Source organism: Procambarus clarkii, chromosome 42 (genome assembly GCF_040958095.1).
Source record: "Procambarus clarkii isolate CNS0578487 chromosome 42, FALCON_Pclarkii_2.0, whole genome shotgun sequence".
In the NCBI taxonomy this organism is placed as follows: Eukaryota; Metazoa; Arthropoda; class Malacostraca; order Decapoda; family Cambaridae; genus Procambarus; species Procambarus clarkii.
The window spans coordinates 6300619-6320476 of NC_091191.1; the positions used below are offsets into that span (position 1 = coordinate 6300619).

General features: G+C 38.5%; 1 protein-coding gene across 3 annotated transcripts; it reads right to left on the reverse strand.

Annotated features, from left to right (window-relative positions):
- Positions 1-1326: 1326 nt before the first annotated feature.
- Ppat-Dpck (Bifunctional Phosphopantetheine adenylyltransferase - Dephospho-CoA kinase) lies at positions 1327-13980 on the reverse strand. 3 transcript variants are annotated; one of them, XM_045762055.2, is made up of 4 exons: positions 13799-13980; positions 10753-10828; positions 6060-7349; positions 1327-4099 (listed from the first exon to the last, which is right to left on the reverse strand). In XM_045762055.2, the coding sequence occupies exons 2-4, from the start codon at positions 10819-10821 to the stop codon at positions 3851-3853; spliced, it is 1608 nt and encodes a 535-aa protein (XP_045618011.2). In that variant the 5' UTR covers positions 10822-10828; positions 13799-13980; the 3' UTR covers positions 1327-3850. The 3 variants fall into 3 exon arrangements, with proteins under 3 accessions (XP_045618011.2, XP_045618010.2, XP_045618012.2); XM_045762054.2 differs by having other exon boundaries at positions 10753-10821; positions 13799-13979; XM_045762056.2 differs by lacking the exon at positions 10753-10828 and having other exon boundaries at positions 13799-13979.
- Between the last annotated feature and the right edge of the window lie 5878 nt (positions 13981-19858).

Genomic DNA, 19858 nt, shown 5'->3' on the forward strand with positions numbered 1-19858 from the left:
CAACACTTTCGCAACACAACTGTCTCTTGCTTCTGTCCATTCCACAAATATAATAAAGATTGACTTTAGTAGTGCGGTGTCTATATCCACAGTACAGTGCGATGTCTTTATCCACAGTACAGTGCGGTGTCTATATCCACTATCCGCAGTACAGTGCGATGTCTATATCCACAGTACAGTGTAATATGCATATCCACAGCACAGTGTGATACGTGTATCCACAATATAGTGTGACAATCTGTGTGTGTATAATTCGTGTGTGCAATATATGGGGTTTGGCAAAATATGTATGTATTGATCTTAAACCCTTGAAGTTTGCAAGATGATAAGAACATTACTGCAATAATCTTACTGATTTTTGAGAGAGAGAGAGAGAGAGAGAGAGAGAGAGAGAGAGAGAGAGAGAGAGAGAGAGAGAGAGAGAGAGAGAGAGAGAGAGAGAGAGAGAGAAAGGAGAGAGAGAAAGGAGAGAGAAAGGAGAGAGAGAAAGGTTAGAGAGAGAAAGGTTAGAGAGAGAAAGGTTAGAGAGAGAAAGGTTAGAGAGAGAAAGGTTAGAGAGAGAAAGGTTAGAGAGAGAAAGGTTAGAGAGAGAAAGGTTAGAGAGAGAAAGGAGAGAGAAAGGAGAGAGAGAGAAAGGAGAGAGAGAGTCTGATTCAGTCTCAGAAACAAATGAAATATGTCTGTTGTTCGCCTGTTCCTCTAACTACTCATTTGTTCTTTTCAAATTCAGGTCAAATTTCCAAAACCTTTTAAAGATTAAACATTTAACACCATTGTACAACAATAAAGCAAGTTGTACCTCCATATTAGAGGTGGTATTTGACGTGACATGATTGACATCTGGCATGGTAATTAAAAAAAAAAAAACATGATGAATATTACAAAATCGTTAATTTTTCAACATTTTACCCTACATACCAGGCAATCAGGTGTGAATCACTGCTCCCTCAGTGAATAAATAATATTTCTAAATGAGCACTACTTCCAGGAAGTTTTGATAATTTCCAATGTTTACATGCACAACGAAGATAAAAAAAACGTTTAAACAAACTTATATATGGTATAGCAGTACTGTATTAAAAGAAATACAGCCATAATAAACCCAAATTGTATTGGATATTACCCACTGGTTTTGTAGTATATAAATATCCATATTATACATATCAGTGTAAATTATAGACCCAATGCCTCTCAACAGTATACATGCAGGTTTACTGTAGACAACTAAGTGTAACAGGGGACAAGACACAGTACTGCACATTACTATAAACATTCTGTCAATTTAATACAGCATTTCAGGTTCTTGTTTTAGTAAAATTAGAAGAAAATACTGTAACAATTTACTTGAGGAAAATTCAATCACATGGTACAATAAATACAAATGAACACCTGTACTGTATTTGCATGTAGTGTACTACCTGGTCCCTACATTGCCCAGAAACATTATACCATGCCATGTCTGTATTTGAAATGTATTTCTTGCACACTAAGTTATATGCTATACAGCATTTAAGATTTTCCCCCAATTTTTTTTGACATCACATAAAAACATCTTTAAACTGTACTCCAATTTATGAGTGTAAATGTGTGCTGAGAAATTCTGTGCTGCCCAATCGCTGAATACGAGATAATAATGTCATTTACTCATTGGTTTCAAATATGTGTATAAAGAAAGGCAATCTGTACAGCGGGTACTGTACAATACTGTGTACAAAAGTAAGGAAATAAAATCATTAATGCCAGAGAAAACAGGAGAGCAGTACATGACCTTATAGAGAGACATGTGGGATCGAAGAATGTGTATCAGATCACAATGTCATAACATTAAGTGTATATAATGTGCAATAATGATTAAAAATATAGTGAAAGTTCAAAGCACTATGGATCGTTTGATAATAATACATCAATGAAGAATTGCCTTATGTAGCAATTTGAGGAATTCACACACACAAAAAAAATGCTTTTGTGAGCCATACACTTTTTCAAATAATAAAATATTTTTTAATTATATTTAGCGCATGCATACTTTCCAATAAACCATAGTTAATGATCACTTTTTTTTTACTTATATTACTACTTTCTACATACAGAATCAAGGGTCATCAATTTAATTATAATTACCTACATCCATTTCATATATACCTCACTTAAAATACAGTACATGAAGCATCAATGCAAATCCATTATTTACATTCTGTACTGAATTTTCAAATAAAATTTGTCAATCTCATTCAATGCCCTTTACCTAGGTAGAAGCAAATGTATCAAGCATCAATAGGAATATAGTATATCAATGGAACACAGTAATGTATATGCATGTAGTTAAAGAAACTTAAATGCAATATCGTATAAGCAAATACTAAAGAACAAACCAAAGGCACTTACATTAAACTTATATTTCAAGAAAACCCAATCAATATATTGCACACTAAAAGGATCAAATGAAATAAATATTAAAGAATGATTGATTGATGGAGGATTAGAGATGATAGCAGTAACTTGATGCAAAGATTATTGCTTAATAGGAGGGATGTATGATTGGGTGATAGCAGGGAGAAGTAAGAAACTAAAAGTCTATGTGATATACGAGTGAGAATTCATGCAGACTTGCAGAAAGGTCAAGTCTTTCAAAAAAATATAGTACTCTATTAACAAAAAAAAAACTTGTAAAGGAAAGTTATCACACTATTTTTAAATAAAGAAATGCTCAAGAAAGTAAAAAATATAAAGGATGAGGAGAAAACCTACTACAGGGAGTCAAAGGTTTCTACACTATTAGGAAGACTGGAAAGAGATCTATAGTAATAAGAAGATGCACATTAACTAATGCATTATACAACAAATTTGGTACTGTGTAGTGCATAGAAGATAGAAATTTTTTCCCATGTATATAATGTGCAATAATGCTTAAAAATATGGTGAAAGTATCAAAATACTAAGGCGCGTTTGAAAATACAGTAATACATCAATGATAAGGCTTGAAGAAATGTTCGTAGATTTGTTCGTAGTACCTGTGAAGCACATCTTTAAAATTGTTCTTATTTAGAAGGTGAAGGCTTTAAGGATGTATTGTACTATATATGGAAAAGTTTTGTCAAGATTTTATATACATTTTAGTTAGGCTTTATAAAAATATCGAAAATAGCAGCATATAATCTAGGACATTTTCTGAATTTATTCATTATCAACTTGAATAAATTAAACCATAGTTAGCACTTACGATACTGTTTTTTTTTTTTTTTTACACACAGGTGGGTACAGGATCTGTTGATCAGTTAGAGATTCCAAGGATTAGTATCCCACGAGCTGGTCTCTGACCAGGCCTCCTATTTGTTGGTCTGACCAACAAGGCTATTGGGTGTGGCTTGCTCGTAGCCTGACATAAGAGTCACAGGCTGGTTGATCAAATATCCTTTAAAGGTACTATTTTGAACGCTGTAAGAGGTTGGTCAGTTATGCTCCGTATGTGTAGGGGAAGAGTGTTGAAAAATCTTGGGCCTTTGATGTTGATAGAGTTCTCTTTCAGCATGCCTATTGCAATTCTGCTTTTCAATGGGGGTATTTTTCACATACTGCGATGCCTCCTGGTCTCATGTGGTGTTATTTCTGTACTGTATGGAAATTTAGAACTAGTCCTTTTAATATTTTCCAGGAACAGATGACTGCTGAATCCTGTTGAAGCTTTCCTGTCCCATAGCTCATGGTAAGCCTTACCCACTAGTTTTCCCCTGGCATATTACCGGCTAATTGTTTAACAACCAGATACCCAGTTACTGTTGGGTAAACAGAGATGTACAGTTAAGGATTGGCACCTCGTAAATTCTCTTTTAGCATTTGAAGAAATTTATAATTACAGCTGTGACTTGTGATCCTTTCTTTCCTCTTCAATGTGGTTGTTAAGAATAGACCAAGCCTTTTCAACTTGCTGCTGAGTATAATCTCCGCTCCATTGTGTACAAAACACAACATTGGCTCGTGCAACACGATCTTTGTTTGACATCTGATTATCAATTCTTTTTTCGGCTTCTTCTTGTGTTTTCCCATCACGTTCCATAATGCGACAGATTGCCTCTTCTCTTTTGATAATACATACCCAAACCTGAAATAATCAAAAGCATAAAACGAATTATTGTATGGAATGTAATATTCCAGTTACAAATCTTAGAAGTGTTCATCTAATTTTCCCATTGTGATAAGGGCACAAATATCATTCAGGTGTGGGTAGGGGGCAACCCCTCAGGAAAGCCTTCAAAATAAGAAGCAAACTCCCATGAACACTCAAAGAAAATGGGAAGTTGGCAAAGTACCACAAGTACTCAACTTGATCAAAACACAAAAATAATGGCTGACCTAGAGCTCCCATGATAGCTAAACTCCACAACATACGAAAACCTGCTCAGTGGTCATTGCTTGACAGCTCCCATCCCCAAGAAAAGCAGAGCTGACAAAGGCATGCCCAGGCAAAAAAAGGATCCCAAAGAGATCAAATGCACACAATTCCAGAAAGGCTAGGAACAAAAGGGAAAGAATAAAGGAGGAGGAAGACAGAGATCCCCATCTCCCCAGGGTGAGCCAATTCAATAAGAGATATGGAAATGACAGACGATGTAAGTCCCAGGGTGGAAGAGTTAAACCATTCACAGGCAGTATAGTGGAGGTAGTAATAGATGGTCATTAGAGTACAAGAAGAAACATTACCATCCTACAAACTCTCACCACAGGGAGTGCGGAATCAGAGGGCCGGTGAAGAAGGACTTCTAAGAACTGCAAGGGCTTGACGAGTTGTAAAGGAATGACCAAGCAGGAAACACTGGGCAGAGGCCACTCACTGAATAACATGAATGCTGAATACACCCTAGCGGCAAAGGCAGCTGTAAAAAGTATGAATTGTGCACGTATAATCAGCATGCAAACTTTCTTTGTGAGCCCTTACATGAAGACTCCAACTCCCTCCACGCACAGTACGTATAGTTTGTAGAGGAGTCAAAGACTCGTGCACTGCTAAGGGTGAGGATCCCTCCTTAGGAAGCTGGCCTCTCAGGTCAACCTGTCCTCTTAAAAAGAACGTCGCTTTTGGCCGTTTGTCCGTATGGCCGAATATGGACGTAATTTGAAAATTAAAATTTTTTTTAAATAGATTTGGGATTTTTTTTTTCAACAACAGTAAGTTAAGGGTCCTCTGATAGGTTAGGTGGGCAGGAAATTCTCATAAAGTTTCAAAACGTTATGAAAAACGTTAATGGAAAGTTCCTCTTCTAAGCTGTCCGAGGAGGGCCGGACGACTCAAACAGAAAACAGAACAGTACGTCACTTTTGTGAGTCGATTTCATTTCAAATTACGTCCAAATTTGGCCATAGTGCTCATACGAGCCAAAAGTGACGTTATTTTTAAGAGGACGGGTTGCGCAGGTAGCCTCCTGAACCCATTATCTCATTTTCTATGCATTGCTAACTTTGCTGATTTTATGATTTGGTTCACCCAATTTCCTGGTGGCCTTTTCTAGTTTAAGGTAATCTAGGATTTTCTGTTCCTTATACCACTTTAGAGGGATCCTGGTTTTGGCCTCTGGTGCCCAGCAGCCTCACAATGACTCACAAGGGCCTGACAGGGATGATTTGGGTGAGTTATCCAAGTAGCTAGCACAAAAGAGCTTCCCTTCCCCATTGAAAATTTCAGTCCGAGACACTGACACAAAGTGAAAAAATGAAATGACTGACTGAATGGTTAGCTTCTCTAGCACCAGGCTACAAACCAGTAACAGGGAAACTAACCAGCTGTTTAAGATTTTGATAAATTTTGCAGATTTATTAACATTTAAATTTTTTTAAAGCACTGTGGTTTTTGAGAGTTCCTGGACTTTTGTGGCTTTACTGTATTAAATACTCGGTACTTGAACCTAATGCATGTAAGACACCAAAAATATAGAAGCATACTTTAAAATAGTATATGAAAGTTTCTTCATTAACAATACAACAGCTCTTAATAGCTACAATTATATTTTTTAACATGAACTGTAAGAAAAATATTATTAATAATTTTGTATTCCGAAATAACTTACCTGATGACAAAGAGTATCCCATCCAGCTTCAAGAAGTACTGCAGCATCCAGGATAATAATGTTGAATCCCTTGGCATCCAAATCACTGATGCATTTCTTTGCCAGATTTCCTATTTCCGGCCAAACAATACTATTTAATTTTTCAAGGGCTTCCTTTTCACCAAATACCTTTGCACCTAGGACTTTGCGATTGATTTCACCATCACTGCCAACAATATCTGAACCAAAGGTTTCAATCAGCTTGATGTAACACTTTGTATTTTTCCTATAAGCCTCATGACCTAATTTATCACAATCGACTATACCTGCACCAAGCTTTTCAAATCGTTTTGCAACACTTGATTTACCACTTGCAGAGCCACCTGACAAGCCAATAATATATGGATGACTTGGAATGTTAGTGTTGGGAGTTATAGGTTTAATAATTGTTCCGAGAAGTCTCATTCTTTGAGAACTTGCACTAAGTTTCGCCTCCTCCTCGTCATGTACTCGGAGTCGGTCATCTACTAATCCAATGATGTATCCATCAAGTGCTTTAAGACCACCTTTTTCACGTTCTTTATTGATGCTTATTATACCCTTTTTAGTTTCTTCACTCACTACAATCATATCCATATCAGGATCCCATCTTGTGGGTCCCATTGGATCGGTAATTTGTACAATATTATAGTTAACAGTAGGATCAATATCAATGGCAAGTTCTTTTACATTACTAATCCTCTTATCACAAGGCTCAATTAGTTCAGCTAGTGTTTTGTTTTTCAGAAGCGGCCCATCTGCAACGCCACAAGTCAACCTGTCTTTACACCTTATTAGTGCTTCAGATAAAAGGATCTTGTGGCCAGCATGTATACAATCAAAGGTTCCACCAATAACAACACTGGAATAGATTTGATTTGATGCTTCATTAATTGGATCTACTGGCAGTTGAACTTCTTCATTTTGACACTCCTCTTCAAGCAAGAAAACCTTACTTTTACTGCCAGCTACAAAACTTTTATACCTCTTTTCCAAATCAACCAATTCAAGCCCACTTCTTGTTTGATCAAACATTACTAAATCAATTCTCATGCGAGTTTTAAGGGGAACTTCTAAAAAGTCCTTAAATCCTGCCATGAGGATTCTTACATCCAAACCTTGACACTGGGCTGGTGAACTGGCGTATATATTTGTGATGATATGGCTGTAGAGGGCAAGGCACTGCTTGGTCTCTGGCAATTTGGTCTTAGCCAATGGGTCAAGATGAATGTACAAAGTCTTGGTGACATGCTGAGATGCTGCCTTCAGAACCTTGGAGAAAGAAATAACCATTACATATGAAATTAATGAAACAGATTTTGCTATCAAATAATAAAACAACTTTTGCTTATATTTTTTGTTTAACACTAGTTAGATGAATTTATAAATCACTGGATCTATACAATATACCATACTGTACTATACAAGGAAGCATAAAAAGCTTTATAATAATTTAGGGTACAGTATTAGTAGATAAAATTTATGCAGACGAGGAGTCAGAATAACGTAGCTGAAATATGTTGACCAAACCACACACACACTAGAAAGTGATGGGACGACAACATTTTGGTCCGTCCTGGACCATTGTAAAGTCGATTGTGAATCATCCATTGTTCTGGATAATTTGACAGCCACTCTAGTCAAAATTAATTTAATTATCAACAGTGGTTGATAATTAACCAGGAACTAACCTTTTCAGCCAGGAAGCATATTATCTTTTTATTCTTTGCAATTGTTACAGACGAAGTCACCCATCCAGTCACTATCGCTCAGCGTGTTTGTATACCATATGGCAACCCAAAACGGCGACTGAGAGTTGCTAGTCACGTTAGACAATATTCATTGGTGTGAACACTTACCCAGAGTAACCTAATGCACAGGCGGTGGCTGACATTGGCAGAGCCTGCATTGATACACTGTATATTGCGTACTCTACTATGTAGTAAATATGTTTACCCCTGACCTTCCTATGGAAGTCATACTATGTAACTTGTTTAGCTTAGGTAGTATGTATATTATCAAGGTATCAAGGCAAGCCTCACTCTACTGCCACCATGTGATGCAGATTTGAAAGGTTTTGGCAATCCTTTGTATGTCTTAGAGAGGTAGCTAGTACAGTTGCCTTGACTCTCAACTTACAATTGGGGATCCCAGATTTGATCAGCCGGGCTGTGGTGGGTACGTGGCCCTGCGGGCCGCTCCAAGCAACAGCCTGGTGGACCAAACTCTCACAAGTCGAGCCTGGCCTCGGGCCGGGCTTGGGAGTAGAAGAACTCCTAGGACCGTAAGGGGTCGGTCTCTTGCCTTGGGAGATCTACATCACAAGGTTCGTGATGGTCAGTACAGTATTAAGAACGGTGGGAAGAGTCAGGGGAAATGGCATTAATTATATTTAATAATATTTAGTTATAGCAATATATACTGGAGCTTAGTTTTTATTCATCGTTGTGCATACAGTATTTGTGTTAAGCTAATATGCTCAAGTGCATTACACCTGTGCACTGTTTCAATAGCAGACTGTTACATCACCGCTTTGGATAGTGGTTAAGTGATATTAAGCTATATACAGCAAAAATTTTCAGTACATGTATGTATGCTCTAACGTACAGTGGAATCCCAATTATCCAGACCAACTGGTTCCAATCTTTCCTAGAGTAACTGGACTTTTCTTGATTTTTAATTTTTTTTGCTATTTTTATGTAGAAATTCAGTATACTGTCAGTAATGTATTTGTACTAACAAAAACAAAATAATGCAAATTTGCACATACAGTACAGAACTCCAGAACCCCATCAACCAGGTATCAACCAGGTACAGTACAGTATTTGTACATACAGTATGTAATTTGCACACACACTGGCTTCCTGTCCCCCAACACAATGAATTATTATTATTAATTATTACAAGTATTTGGATATAATATTCCTGTAGAAAAGGTAAATTTAAAAAATACAGTACAGTATAACTTGAATATTGCCGGCAAGTTTAGTTAAGTGAGAATATGACCATCTATCTAGATATAGTCGCATGTAATCTTAACTGGATCATGTTCCTCCATTTCATCTGGACTGGTGTTTGAAGATTACACCACTGCATAGTGACTTTACCCTTCAAAACGGAATGGTTTGGGTCAAACTTTCCCTGTTTTTTCTTCAGAAAAAGGTTCTATAGTACTATATGTACAAAATTATTTCTTAGTACAGTATTTAAAAAAAAAAATTGATGTAAGTTTATTAGATTTATTTACAACGCTGTTGACCAGACCACACACTAGAAGGTGAAGGGATGACGACGTTTCGGTCCATCGTGGACCATTCTCAAGTCGATGGTCCAGGACGGACCAAAACGTCGTCGTCCCTTCACCTTCTAGTGTGTGGTCTGGTCAACATACAGGCATACCTCAGTTTAAGAGTTTAATTGGTTCCTGGAGACGCCTCGTATTCCGAAAACTCGCATTCCGAAGCTAATTTCCCCATAAGAAATAAAGGGAAATGAATTAATCCGTTCCTGACTACCCCAAAAACCCCACATCAAATTAAATTTTTATACCTAATTCATCTAAATAAACCTACAAAACTATGTTCAAGTTATTACTTACCTTGCTGTTGAACGCTGTAGGCGTATGGAAGATGGTGAGGAGGTGGGAGGAAGAGAGGAGTTACTGTTTGGAAGGGGAGTCCCCTTCCATTATCACATCAGGCAGTGAGGACTTCACTGGTATGCACACACTGGCACATTTTGCCTGCATACCACTAGGACTTGCTTGTTTTACTAAGAATTTATCTAATGACACTTGTTTTTCCCTACATTTTAACACTTGTCTGTAGTAAGACATCACATTGTCATTTAAAAGGTCAATGCAACGGCCTGCTACAGCTTTATCTGGGTGAGTTTTTTCAACAAAACTTTGCAGTTCTTCCCATACTTCACACATTTTCTTAATCAAGAAGGGACATCCTCTACTGCCTCTACTCACAGCTATTTTCTTAGGTTGAACCTTACCAATGGCTTTCTTGAGACCCATGGCAAGATATATAATGACAACTTTTATGCTCAAATGGCCAAAAAACCGATAAAAAACTGTAAATCCTTGTGAAGAATTCAGGTGGGATAGTCACTGGACACGAGACACTGGTAAACTGAGGCGCGATCGCCATGCCACCACGCGCCAGTCGGCCTGTACACGTATCAACAAACTCGCGTCCCGAGGTAACCCTCGCCTTCCGAGACATATTTTTGGAGTAAATCCTGCTCGTCTTCCGAAAAACTCGCATATAGGGACACTCGCATTCCGAGGTACCACTGTACTTTAGCCACGTAATTGTGACTCATCACCTGCATATTTACAAGGCAAATTGGGTACAGAGGGAGTACAGTACCTAAATATCTGGACAAATTGTATTGGACATTGTATCAGACACTAACTGGATCTAACTTCTTGTTGTATCCAGTTTTTCAAGAGTGAATTCCACTGGAGTACGAATTCACATTGGTTCTGTAATACACTGGTATCATACAAATTGCAAATACAAATTCTGGAAATAAAATAGACCTTAGGCAACTGCAAAACAGTCATATCAGACGGTATTCTATTATATTTGACATTATCTAGATCTAATTGAAGATTATTAGAAATTAGACCATTAAAAGTAGTAAACCAGTAAGAAACACTAACCTTAGGCAAACTTGGGATAATCTTACGGACAGGCTGAGTTAAAATCAGCAGGCCAGTCATGGAACCCATCTGAATTCTCAGGGAAAAAAATGCACTTTAATTTCTAGTTAGGAATTGTGTTACATAATTGGTCTGTAAACAACACTTATAGTTGTTAAAGAGCTGGGAACAAATTTATGGTATTACATTTAGTTTTGCTGTTTACATCTACTTAACTACTAGATGTGTAATTCTATTACAATACCATAGCGTAATTAAGTTCATATTCACAGCAAGAGAAAATATATATTTCACAACGGATACTGTTGTAAGTAAATATGCTAGTGTCTATAGAATTTTAATGCAATGCATATAAGGTTAATCAATCTTCTCTGCAATAATTAGCCAAATAGCCAAATAATCACAAGAAAATGAGGGTAAACTAAAGACGTTGCAGAACATGCCAAAGTACTCAAATTTACAGCTACAGGTTAGTTGATATTAAGGTGATCAAAATAGTAGAAGAGGATGAAGTCTTTCTTAATAGTGAGTCAGGGGTCCAAAGAATACCCAAGGCCACCCAAAGCCTCCTTCAATTACATTAGTAAATAATAAATATAACATATTTGCTTAATATAATGTTTGTGCTCAATGTAGAGTGTGAAAAAAGTTTCATTTGGAAATAAACTCATTTTATTAGGAAACAACATGAAAGGTGGTGATGGGTGAAGGCGATCAAGATCGAGGATTTGAGTGTCTCGTGGACTTTTATTTTTTATGGCCATCACTTACCATCAATTTTGGTCTTATTTCAATATATTTCTGAGCAAAATTATGTTTTTTCATGTTCTACATTCAATGCCAACATTACAATAAGGAAATGTTATATTTATACTTTATTTCTGTAATTTAAGGAAGTGGCTTTGGGTAGCTCTGGACAATTCTATAGACCATCGATCAGTACCAACTCCCTCATTCTCTGCTGACAAGTCGGCACAAAACCAAAGTGGTATTATCCTGGCTAACAGTGTGCAGAATGCAGACCCAGGAGGTGCCAGAAACCAAGAAATTTCTCAACCCCCCTAGGCGCATTGTAATTTTTTTTTAATTATGCATACTACATACAAAATAGTAATGGAAATCAATAAAATTGATAGGGAAGAATTCCTGAGACCTAGAACTTCAAGAACAAGAGGTCATAGATTTAAACTAACTAAACTAAGCTGCCGAAGAAATATAATTAAATTCACTTTCGTTAACAGAGTGGTAGATAGTTGGAACAAGTTAGGTGAGAGGGTGGTGGAGGCCAAAACTGCCAGTACTGTAGTTTCAATGCATTACTGTATATGGTTAAAAGTGCTGGGAAGATAGGACACCACGAGTGTAGCTCTCATCCTGTAACTGCACTTAGGTAATTACACTTAGGTAATTACACTTAAGTAATTACAAATATGAAGACTGAACTACAGTATAAAATACAGCTGGAAAAAATCCTCAAGTTATTTCTTGATTCCACCTCTGCCACTAGAGATGGTGGCATTCAGGAAAATACATCAAACATATTGTAATTTAATTTTGTTCCAGTGTCAATGCACTATTTGGTTAGGTTTGGTGAGGCACAGGTGACTGACTTACCACTGTCACTTCTGTCTTCCTCATAACAGAAAAGAATATTTTTTTGTATGTAAATGAGATGGCAATGGATAAAGAATTTAGTCCAAGAATAGCACACCAGTATAATCAAACAAACATTAAATTTGGAGGAAACTTTAATACAGTACTCTAATAAACATGTCAAATGCAGTCATCAAATTGATGTATATGTTGGTTATGTTAAAATTCTTATGAAAATTAACTCCTCAATGAAAGTGACTCTCACTGTATACTGAAATTTGGTATTGTACATTATTTTACACAGTTCAAATTTTCAAGTACTATACTGTAAGTTGCATTTTTCATCTCGGGAGCATGGTAACTTTAACAAAGTAACCTTGCTACGCTTTCTAACTACAGAATAATTGCTATGCTTTCTAATTTCAGAATTGCTTTTAAATACATGGATGGCAAAATACTAAAGAAATTGTTCACAACTTTTGTTAGGCCAAAGCTAGATTCTGCAGTGGTTGTATGGTGCCCATATCTTAAGAAGCACATCAACTGGAAAAGGTGCAAAGACATGCCACTAAGTGGCTCCCATAACTGAAGGACAAGAGCTACAAGGAGAGGTTAGAGGCATTAAATATGCCAAAACTAGAAGATAGAAGAAAAAGAGGTGATATGATCACTACGTCTGAGAAAGTAACAGGAATCGATAAAACTGACAATTGAATATATGCTGGTTAGCATTGTAAATGTATGGCCACGACTGTGGTAGAAAATAATAATAAAGAAAAACTAATATAAGAAAACCTTGTAAATTTTCAAAAATAAATCAAACATAATCTCATTACACATGACTTATGGTATTCCTCAGAACTTTGTCCAGCTTTGCTGTGTATTTAACAATATAAAGACTCAACCCTGGTACTACATATTCAAATTTTGTTCAGGCAAATTCTGGCACAGCATCAATGTGCCTGAATTAAAATAGAGTGGTGTCCGTTGTGACTATTATATATCAAAACTGTGCAGCAACCCATGTTCCTGGATCCAAATAGCACAGCATCTATAATAATAGACAGTTTATAATAATAAACAGCATCTAATAGCAATAGCACTTGGTCGTTAAAAGATTTGGCAGGTCGTATTCCACGGAAAAAAATAGGATTAAGTACCTGCCCGAAACGCTACGTGTGCTAGTGAATTACAAGAATGTAAGAACTCTTGTATATATAAATATATAAATAAATAAATAAATATATACATTACGGTACTCAAATACATGCCTGCCCAAAAATACAGCTAATTGTCACCCTGACCCTTTCCCACTGCTTGTCTTAAACTACTTGCATGTTCTCAACAAGGTGCCTCATAACTTCATTCCGGCATATACATTTACCATCAAAAGATGACAATGCAAAACTTTTCGGTCATAACTCACTATGTTCATCTTGCCTGTCACACTTACAATGATGTGCTTGTTGTTGATTTACGGGCTTGCTGTAGCACAAGTGCTGTATGTACCTCGGAGGTCGAAGTGTCGGGGAATATCACAGTACTAGTACAGTAAGTACTGTACCAGAGTGCTGTAAGATGAAGGGCAGCTACGGCGCTATGAGATAAATGTTGACCTTTGTCCCCCTTCCAGTCCCTATATTTACAACCATTTTCTATGAAAGAGATTTTCAGAGAAAATTTCCTTCCTCTCTCTCACTCTAAGGTAGTCATTTTTATTTGTATATTCCGATTTATTTATTTTTGTTATTTATTTATATACAAGAAAGAACATTGGGCTATGAAAATACATACACTTGTGACTGAGTGGTACATTCTTGCAAAGCCACTAAGATGCATAGCGTTTCGGGCAGGTCCTTAGGCTAACAAATAAGTGTAATGATAGGTACACTGTAACAAAATTTTAATTCACATAATAGCTACCTTTTTTTTATTAACAAGCATAGGTATACAAAGCAATGTGCTACTACCCTATTCTGTATGAAGAATTACAAAGAGTAAATAAAAAACTAGCTATAAGTTAATCTAATATCCCCATCTCACAGGATGGTTAGTCATACAAGGAATCAGGAGAGAACATGAAATGTGAGGCTGATCTATTAGCCTCCACTAGCACACTCTGGATACAGCACAAGAATATCTTCCAATGTGTATATCTTCCTGAGTGTATGAAGTAATTACAGAGCTCAAAGTACCTCATACTTGCCCGAAATGCTATGCGTACTAGTGGCTTTAGGTATTGTATGTACTACCTCTATTTTTAAATCAAACAGAATGTTTGTACTGTAACTCTGCAACTATGTATGTACTTTTCCTAAATAAATTATTATTATTATTATTATAAATAAATAAAATAAATAAATGTTTATTTAGGTAAGGTACATACATACAAGAATTTTTTTTACAAAGATTGGTGGACTTATAAATAGAGCTAGTACATACAATGCCTAAAGCCACTATTACGCAAAGCGTTTCAGGCTATTATTATTATTATTACCATTTGGTCTGAAATCATGGATAACAGGCCAGTCACAGGTATAGTGTTGGAGAGGATGTCTCAGCTCTTGTTCACGTAGTTTACAAATGAAATGTTCACAATTAGGGGATTCATTACCTGCAGCCACCTGCCATAGATATCAACATCTCAGCCTAATTCTAGCAATTACAATGTCACACTGTCAAGTGGGTGTTTTGTGCTACCCGTACTTACAGCATAGGGTTATTGACCCATGGAACCGCCTACCACCGAAGCCGTTAATGTCAAAACTATGTTAACCTTCAAAGTACAGCTGTAAAAGATCGTCAAGGCAAATGGGGTGACCTTCGACAAGCCGACAGCTTCTTGTCCTCGTCGAGGCCAGTAGTGTTATTGGCTTTCAGGTAATTTAGGTAAACTTGCAGTTCTTAGTTCTGAACATATCATAACTATACATGTGCTTTCTGGCCTTTGATTGTCAATAAACGTTCTTCTGCCGTCCCTAATTTCCCTAATAAATATCTTTTTGTAAGGCCTCAATATCGTTTTTGCTTACTATTTCTCCAAAGACCGTAGTGTCATCTGCAGATTTGATGATGTTTGTAATATTTTCATCAATGTCATTGATGTACACGATGAAAAGAGTTAGCCCCAAGACTGAACCTTGCGGTACTCCACTTACCGCATTTGTTCATTCAGATTCATTTCCACTTACGAAGACCCTTTCCTTTCTCTGTATTAATCACTGTTTCATTCTGGGACTTGACCATTTATTCTAAGTACTTGATCATTAATTCTATGTGCTTGTAATTTCTTGACCAGTCTTTCATGTACCATTTAATTCCCATTCAGTTACATCATTAAGATCTGACACGTCAATAGCTGTACAGGCAAGATTGATGGTTCGTTGTCTGTTGGGGGGGGGGGGGAAATGTCATTAAGTTTGTTCTGTATGTTAATTGGGAGTTGTAACTTGATGTTAGTGCCCATTGATCAAAGATAATGTTTACTTGTTCTAATGAGCTGTGGTGCAGTGATTTGGCTTGGGTTGCTTCTAGAGATTTTTCGTTTTTTTTTTCCCCAAACTTCAACAAATGATGTTTGCTCGTTAATACTGTGTATGAACTCTTCCCAATGTTTATTTCGTATAACATTGCTCATTTCTCTCACCTCTCAATTCGAGACAAGAAATGCATGTAAATCTTCTTGTGATTTTGTTCGTTTGTATGAATCTCCAAGCTGCGGTACTCGTTCATGTTAATTAACAAATACCGAGTCAAGGACTCACTTGGGTGGGAATGCTAGGCTTACGGCTTGTTCCCCAACACACCCATGTTTCATAGTAGGTAGTAATTGTATCATCGAGGTCTTTGGAGAAAGCCTGTACATTCGGTATTGTGTAATATTGATACCATTTTGAAATACAATAAGGTGGTTATGCAAACCATATGGAATATTCATTTTCCGTCTCTGATGTATGTTAGGTACATCACACCGTACCTTATAGTACCCGGGAACTCTGAGACTTGAGGAGGCTAGGATGCTCCCAACTTGCAGTACTCGAGCTACCTGAAGCAATTTCCGAATACAGTGATACGGGATGTGGAATGTGTACTTTCACAGTGGGTGACACTGTCTCACTTCATGAAAGTGACAACTCGTATGATGACTAAGTTGACATGATTAAGTGGAAGGCGCATGTAAGCCAATTCAGGTGGAATAATGGCTTTGTTATGATGCAGTGGGAACTGTGTGACCAAGTCCCATCTTGCTGCTAATGGTGTGAACGCCTCCTGAACGTCACGAACTAAAAACATCATCAGCAGAATAGACGCGATTTTGCGGAATTATTTGAAATTTTATAGAAATATAGTAGGCTATGTCACGCTATCATTAATGCGTTCTAGGCTCACTCATGCTATAAATCTGTGCTGGAAAGTTTTAAAAGTGAAGGATGAAGAAGTCACTTGTACATTTCAGTCAGATTCTGATGAGTGTGAGTGAGCGAGCGAGTGACAAATGAAAGGTTATGATGCATTCATTGTCAACTTTCCCTCAGGAGCGTCATTCATCGCGTCACTATTCATGTTTATAATGATCGCAATGTACAGTGTTAACTATTGCTTTTTGTGGTGTCAAAACACGTCGTTCCTAGAGTTGGGAAGCTCGCTGGGACCTCACGATAAGAGGGATGATCTCCTCAACAAAGTGTACGCTAAGTGGCACGATTAAAGCGTCGGATGTGGTGTTTTGTGAGCCAGGGTCACCATTCGCCGCCTCGCTCCACACATCCCAGCAGGCAGGAAAGCCCACCTCAAGATGCGTCGGGGTCGACCGGGTCAAGTCATGAATGTTTTCTTTCAATGGGTACATGTCACAGGGAATGTCCGGTGTGCAGGTGGTGTCCTTACGCTCCTCCTCCTCCATCTCCTGTATCATTCCCTATGGGGGGGGGGGTAAGGTCGGCATGCTCGTTCATGCTCCTGCAGGAGGATGGTGGGGCTCGTCCCCTCCAACTTAAGGTGTCTAACCCTTCATCTTGAGGCTTAAGATGAGTTCGATCCCTTCACCCTGGCAATGCCTCTAAGATCGTGACCGCGAAAAAAAGTGCCAAACTGACAAAAACAAGGTCTGAAAGGCCAACAAAAAAGTTGAAGAGGAATTATTTGTTGGCGGATTTGGAATTTTATTTGCTAACGGATTTTTTTTTAGGGCGGGGGGCAGTTTTAGAATTTTTTATGGGTGGAAATAAGAGAAATATGACCATAATTGAAAACGGATATTTGTCATATTTTGCCCAAACTGACATGCAATTTCAAAACTATGATGCTTTAAAATATTATGCTTGAGTGCTACTTCTGAACGTATCTAAAGGTGATGTGAATGTGTGTGTACAATCACCATAAGTTACCATTATTATTTTGAAACTTACTCACACATGGCTTGATAATTGCTCACCAGGACGAATTAAACGTCGTCATTCCTCCATCTCCTGATGTGTGGTTTGGTCACTATATCTTGTTACGAACCCGGATGCAGCGTCCGAGCACGGAGCAGTGACGACCGCGCCATCTGTGGGTCAGCTCCCGAAACCCCCTCCAAACGGACGACGACACCTGGTGAGGACGACGTGTACTGGCTACGAGGGCCAGTTTCCAGTCCCGTTCAGCGCTCAACACAGCCGCTGCTGACCTCTGGTGAGGTGAAGCTCAGACAACTGCGCCATCTATGGAGTGGATAGGTGGGCGTTTGTGCCTGAGCCCGTAAGTGAGGTGTTTTAGTGTGTCCCAGTTATTGATGACGTGTCTGCTTACAGAGTCGACCTGGGACTGCTGTGATGGAAGTTGAGTCAGTCTACTCAAGGCAGCCGTCTCCATACCTTGTGCTTTGCTGCAGCAGCTGTGAAGTCGTCCCCCGGAAGAACACTGTGGTGTTACCCTGCCAGTGGAGTGGCAGTAGAAGGATTACCCGGGACCGACTGCTGGAGACGATTATCCACTGGGGTATTGAGGACAGGAGTGTGATTTGTGGTATCACACGAGGCTCCTCTCTAGGGCGTTACCCTAATATCGCCCGTGGAGTGGCCTGACCAGCGTTGCTGATCCGGAACCTGCCAGCAGACCTGCTGGACTTGTGGTTGACGGCCTCCACGGCGGTGCCCCCAGTGGACCTGTGTTTTGGCTGACCTGTGGCCAGGGTAGGCTCAGCTTCTCAAAGGATTCGTTCTGAGGCCACGAAAGCACCGAAGACTTAGCACCGAGAGCTTGGATCCAGAGTCTTCAGGAGAAGACGTTTGTGTACAGTGTTAATACCCCTCCCCCCGTGTAATCTTTTTATATATTATTTATTGGTGGTGGTCAATATATTATATTAAGTTCTTGACTTTATTTCCCTTCCCCTTTAAGTTACTTGCGTCACGGATCTCATCCCTTGAAAGCCACTACTGGCTTGGGGCCGGATACAACTTCCTCTAACAACATCAGAGTAAGAACCCCGTTGCGTCCCGAGAGGGCCGTAACATATCTTCAACCACGTTATTGGGACTCATCGTCTGTAATAATTCATTGTGTCGGGTGACAGGCAGCCTGTTCATATATTCAGTACATGTTAGGGTTAAATCGAAGTCTCTTCTGAAGTCTCCTCAGGGAGACTTCGATATATCGAAGTCTCTCCCTCTCAGGATGCAACCCCACAACAAGCTGACTAACTCCCGGGTACCTATTTACTGCAAGGTGAACAGCGCAATAAGGTGAAAGGAAACGTGTCCAACTATTTTAGTCCTCTCGTAGATTGATCTCTGGTCCCATGAGTGTGAGCCGAGGATGTAAATCAATGTACTAATGGAGTGGAATATACGATCCCCACGAAGAATCGTTGTTACAGATGTGTTAATACCAAATGTGTTAATACAAAAAAAAGTAGTGCTTTCGAGCTCCTAAAGTGTTTAATAAATGTAAACTAAGGCGCTATCATTGAGGAATGATGCACAAGTTTCGTAAGTGGACATGGTAAATCACGTGGCCGGGTTCATAACATTATTAAAACATTCTCCTCCGTAACCAAATAATTGACACAAATTATGACTCTAATAATCAAACTAAATTATTCAATAAAATTTCACTAAATAAAATACTTGTTTAGCCTCAAACGCCTGTCACTGTCTCCACCCAGCACGCGGTGACCAACACCCAGTGAATGATGATCTTCGTGAGAAATGTATAATATCATCTATTGTTATACACTACTCGAATGGACTCGCCCTCTCCTGCTGCAGGGAGCCAGGAGCCGTATCATTCCTACAGGAGGGAACGGAACTATCAGGAGAAAGCGATTGATTGATGAAGATTAAGCCACCCAAAAGGTGGCACGGGCTTGAATATCCCGTAAGTGGTGGCTCTTTGGAGCCATTTCCAGTATCATTAGCTGATACTGGAGATCTGTGGAGGTGCGACTGCACCCCACGGAGAGGTCGTGACCTCTAGGAGAAAGCGCTAAGCCATTACGACTATATAGCCCATGGAAGGGGCCAGGATAAGA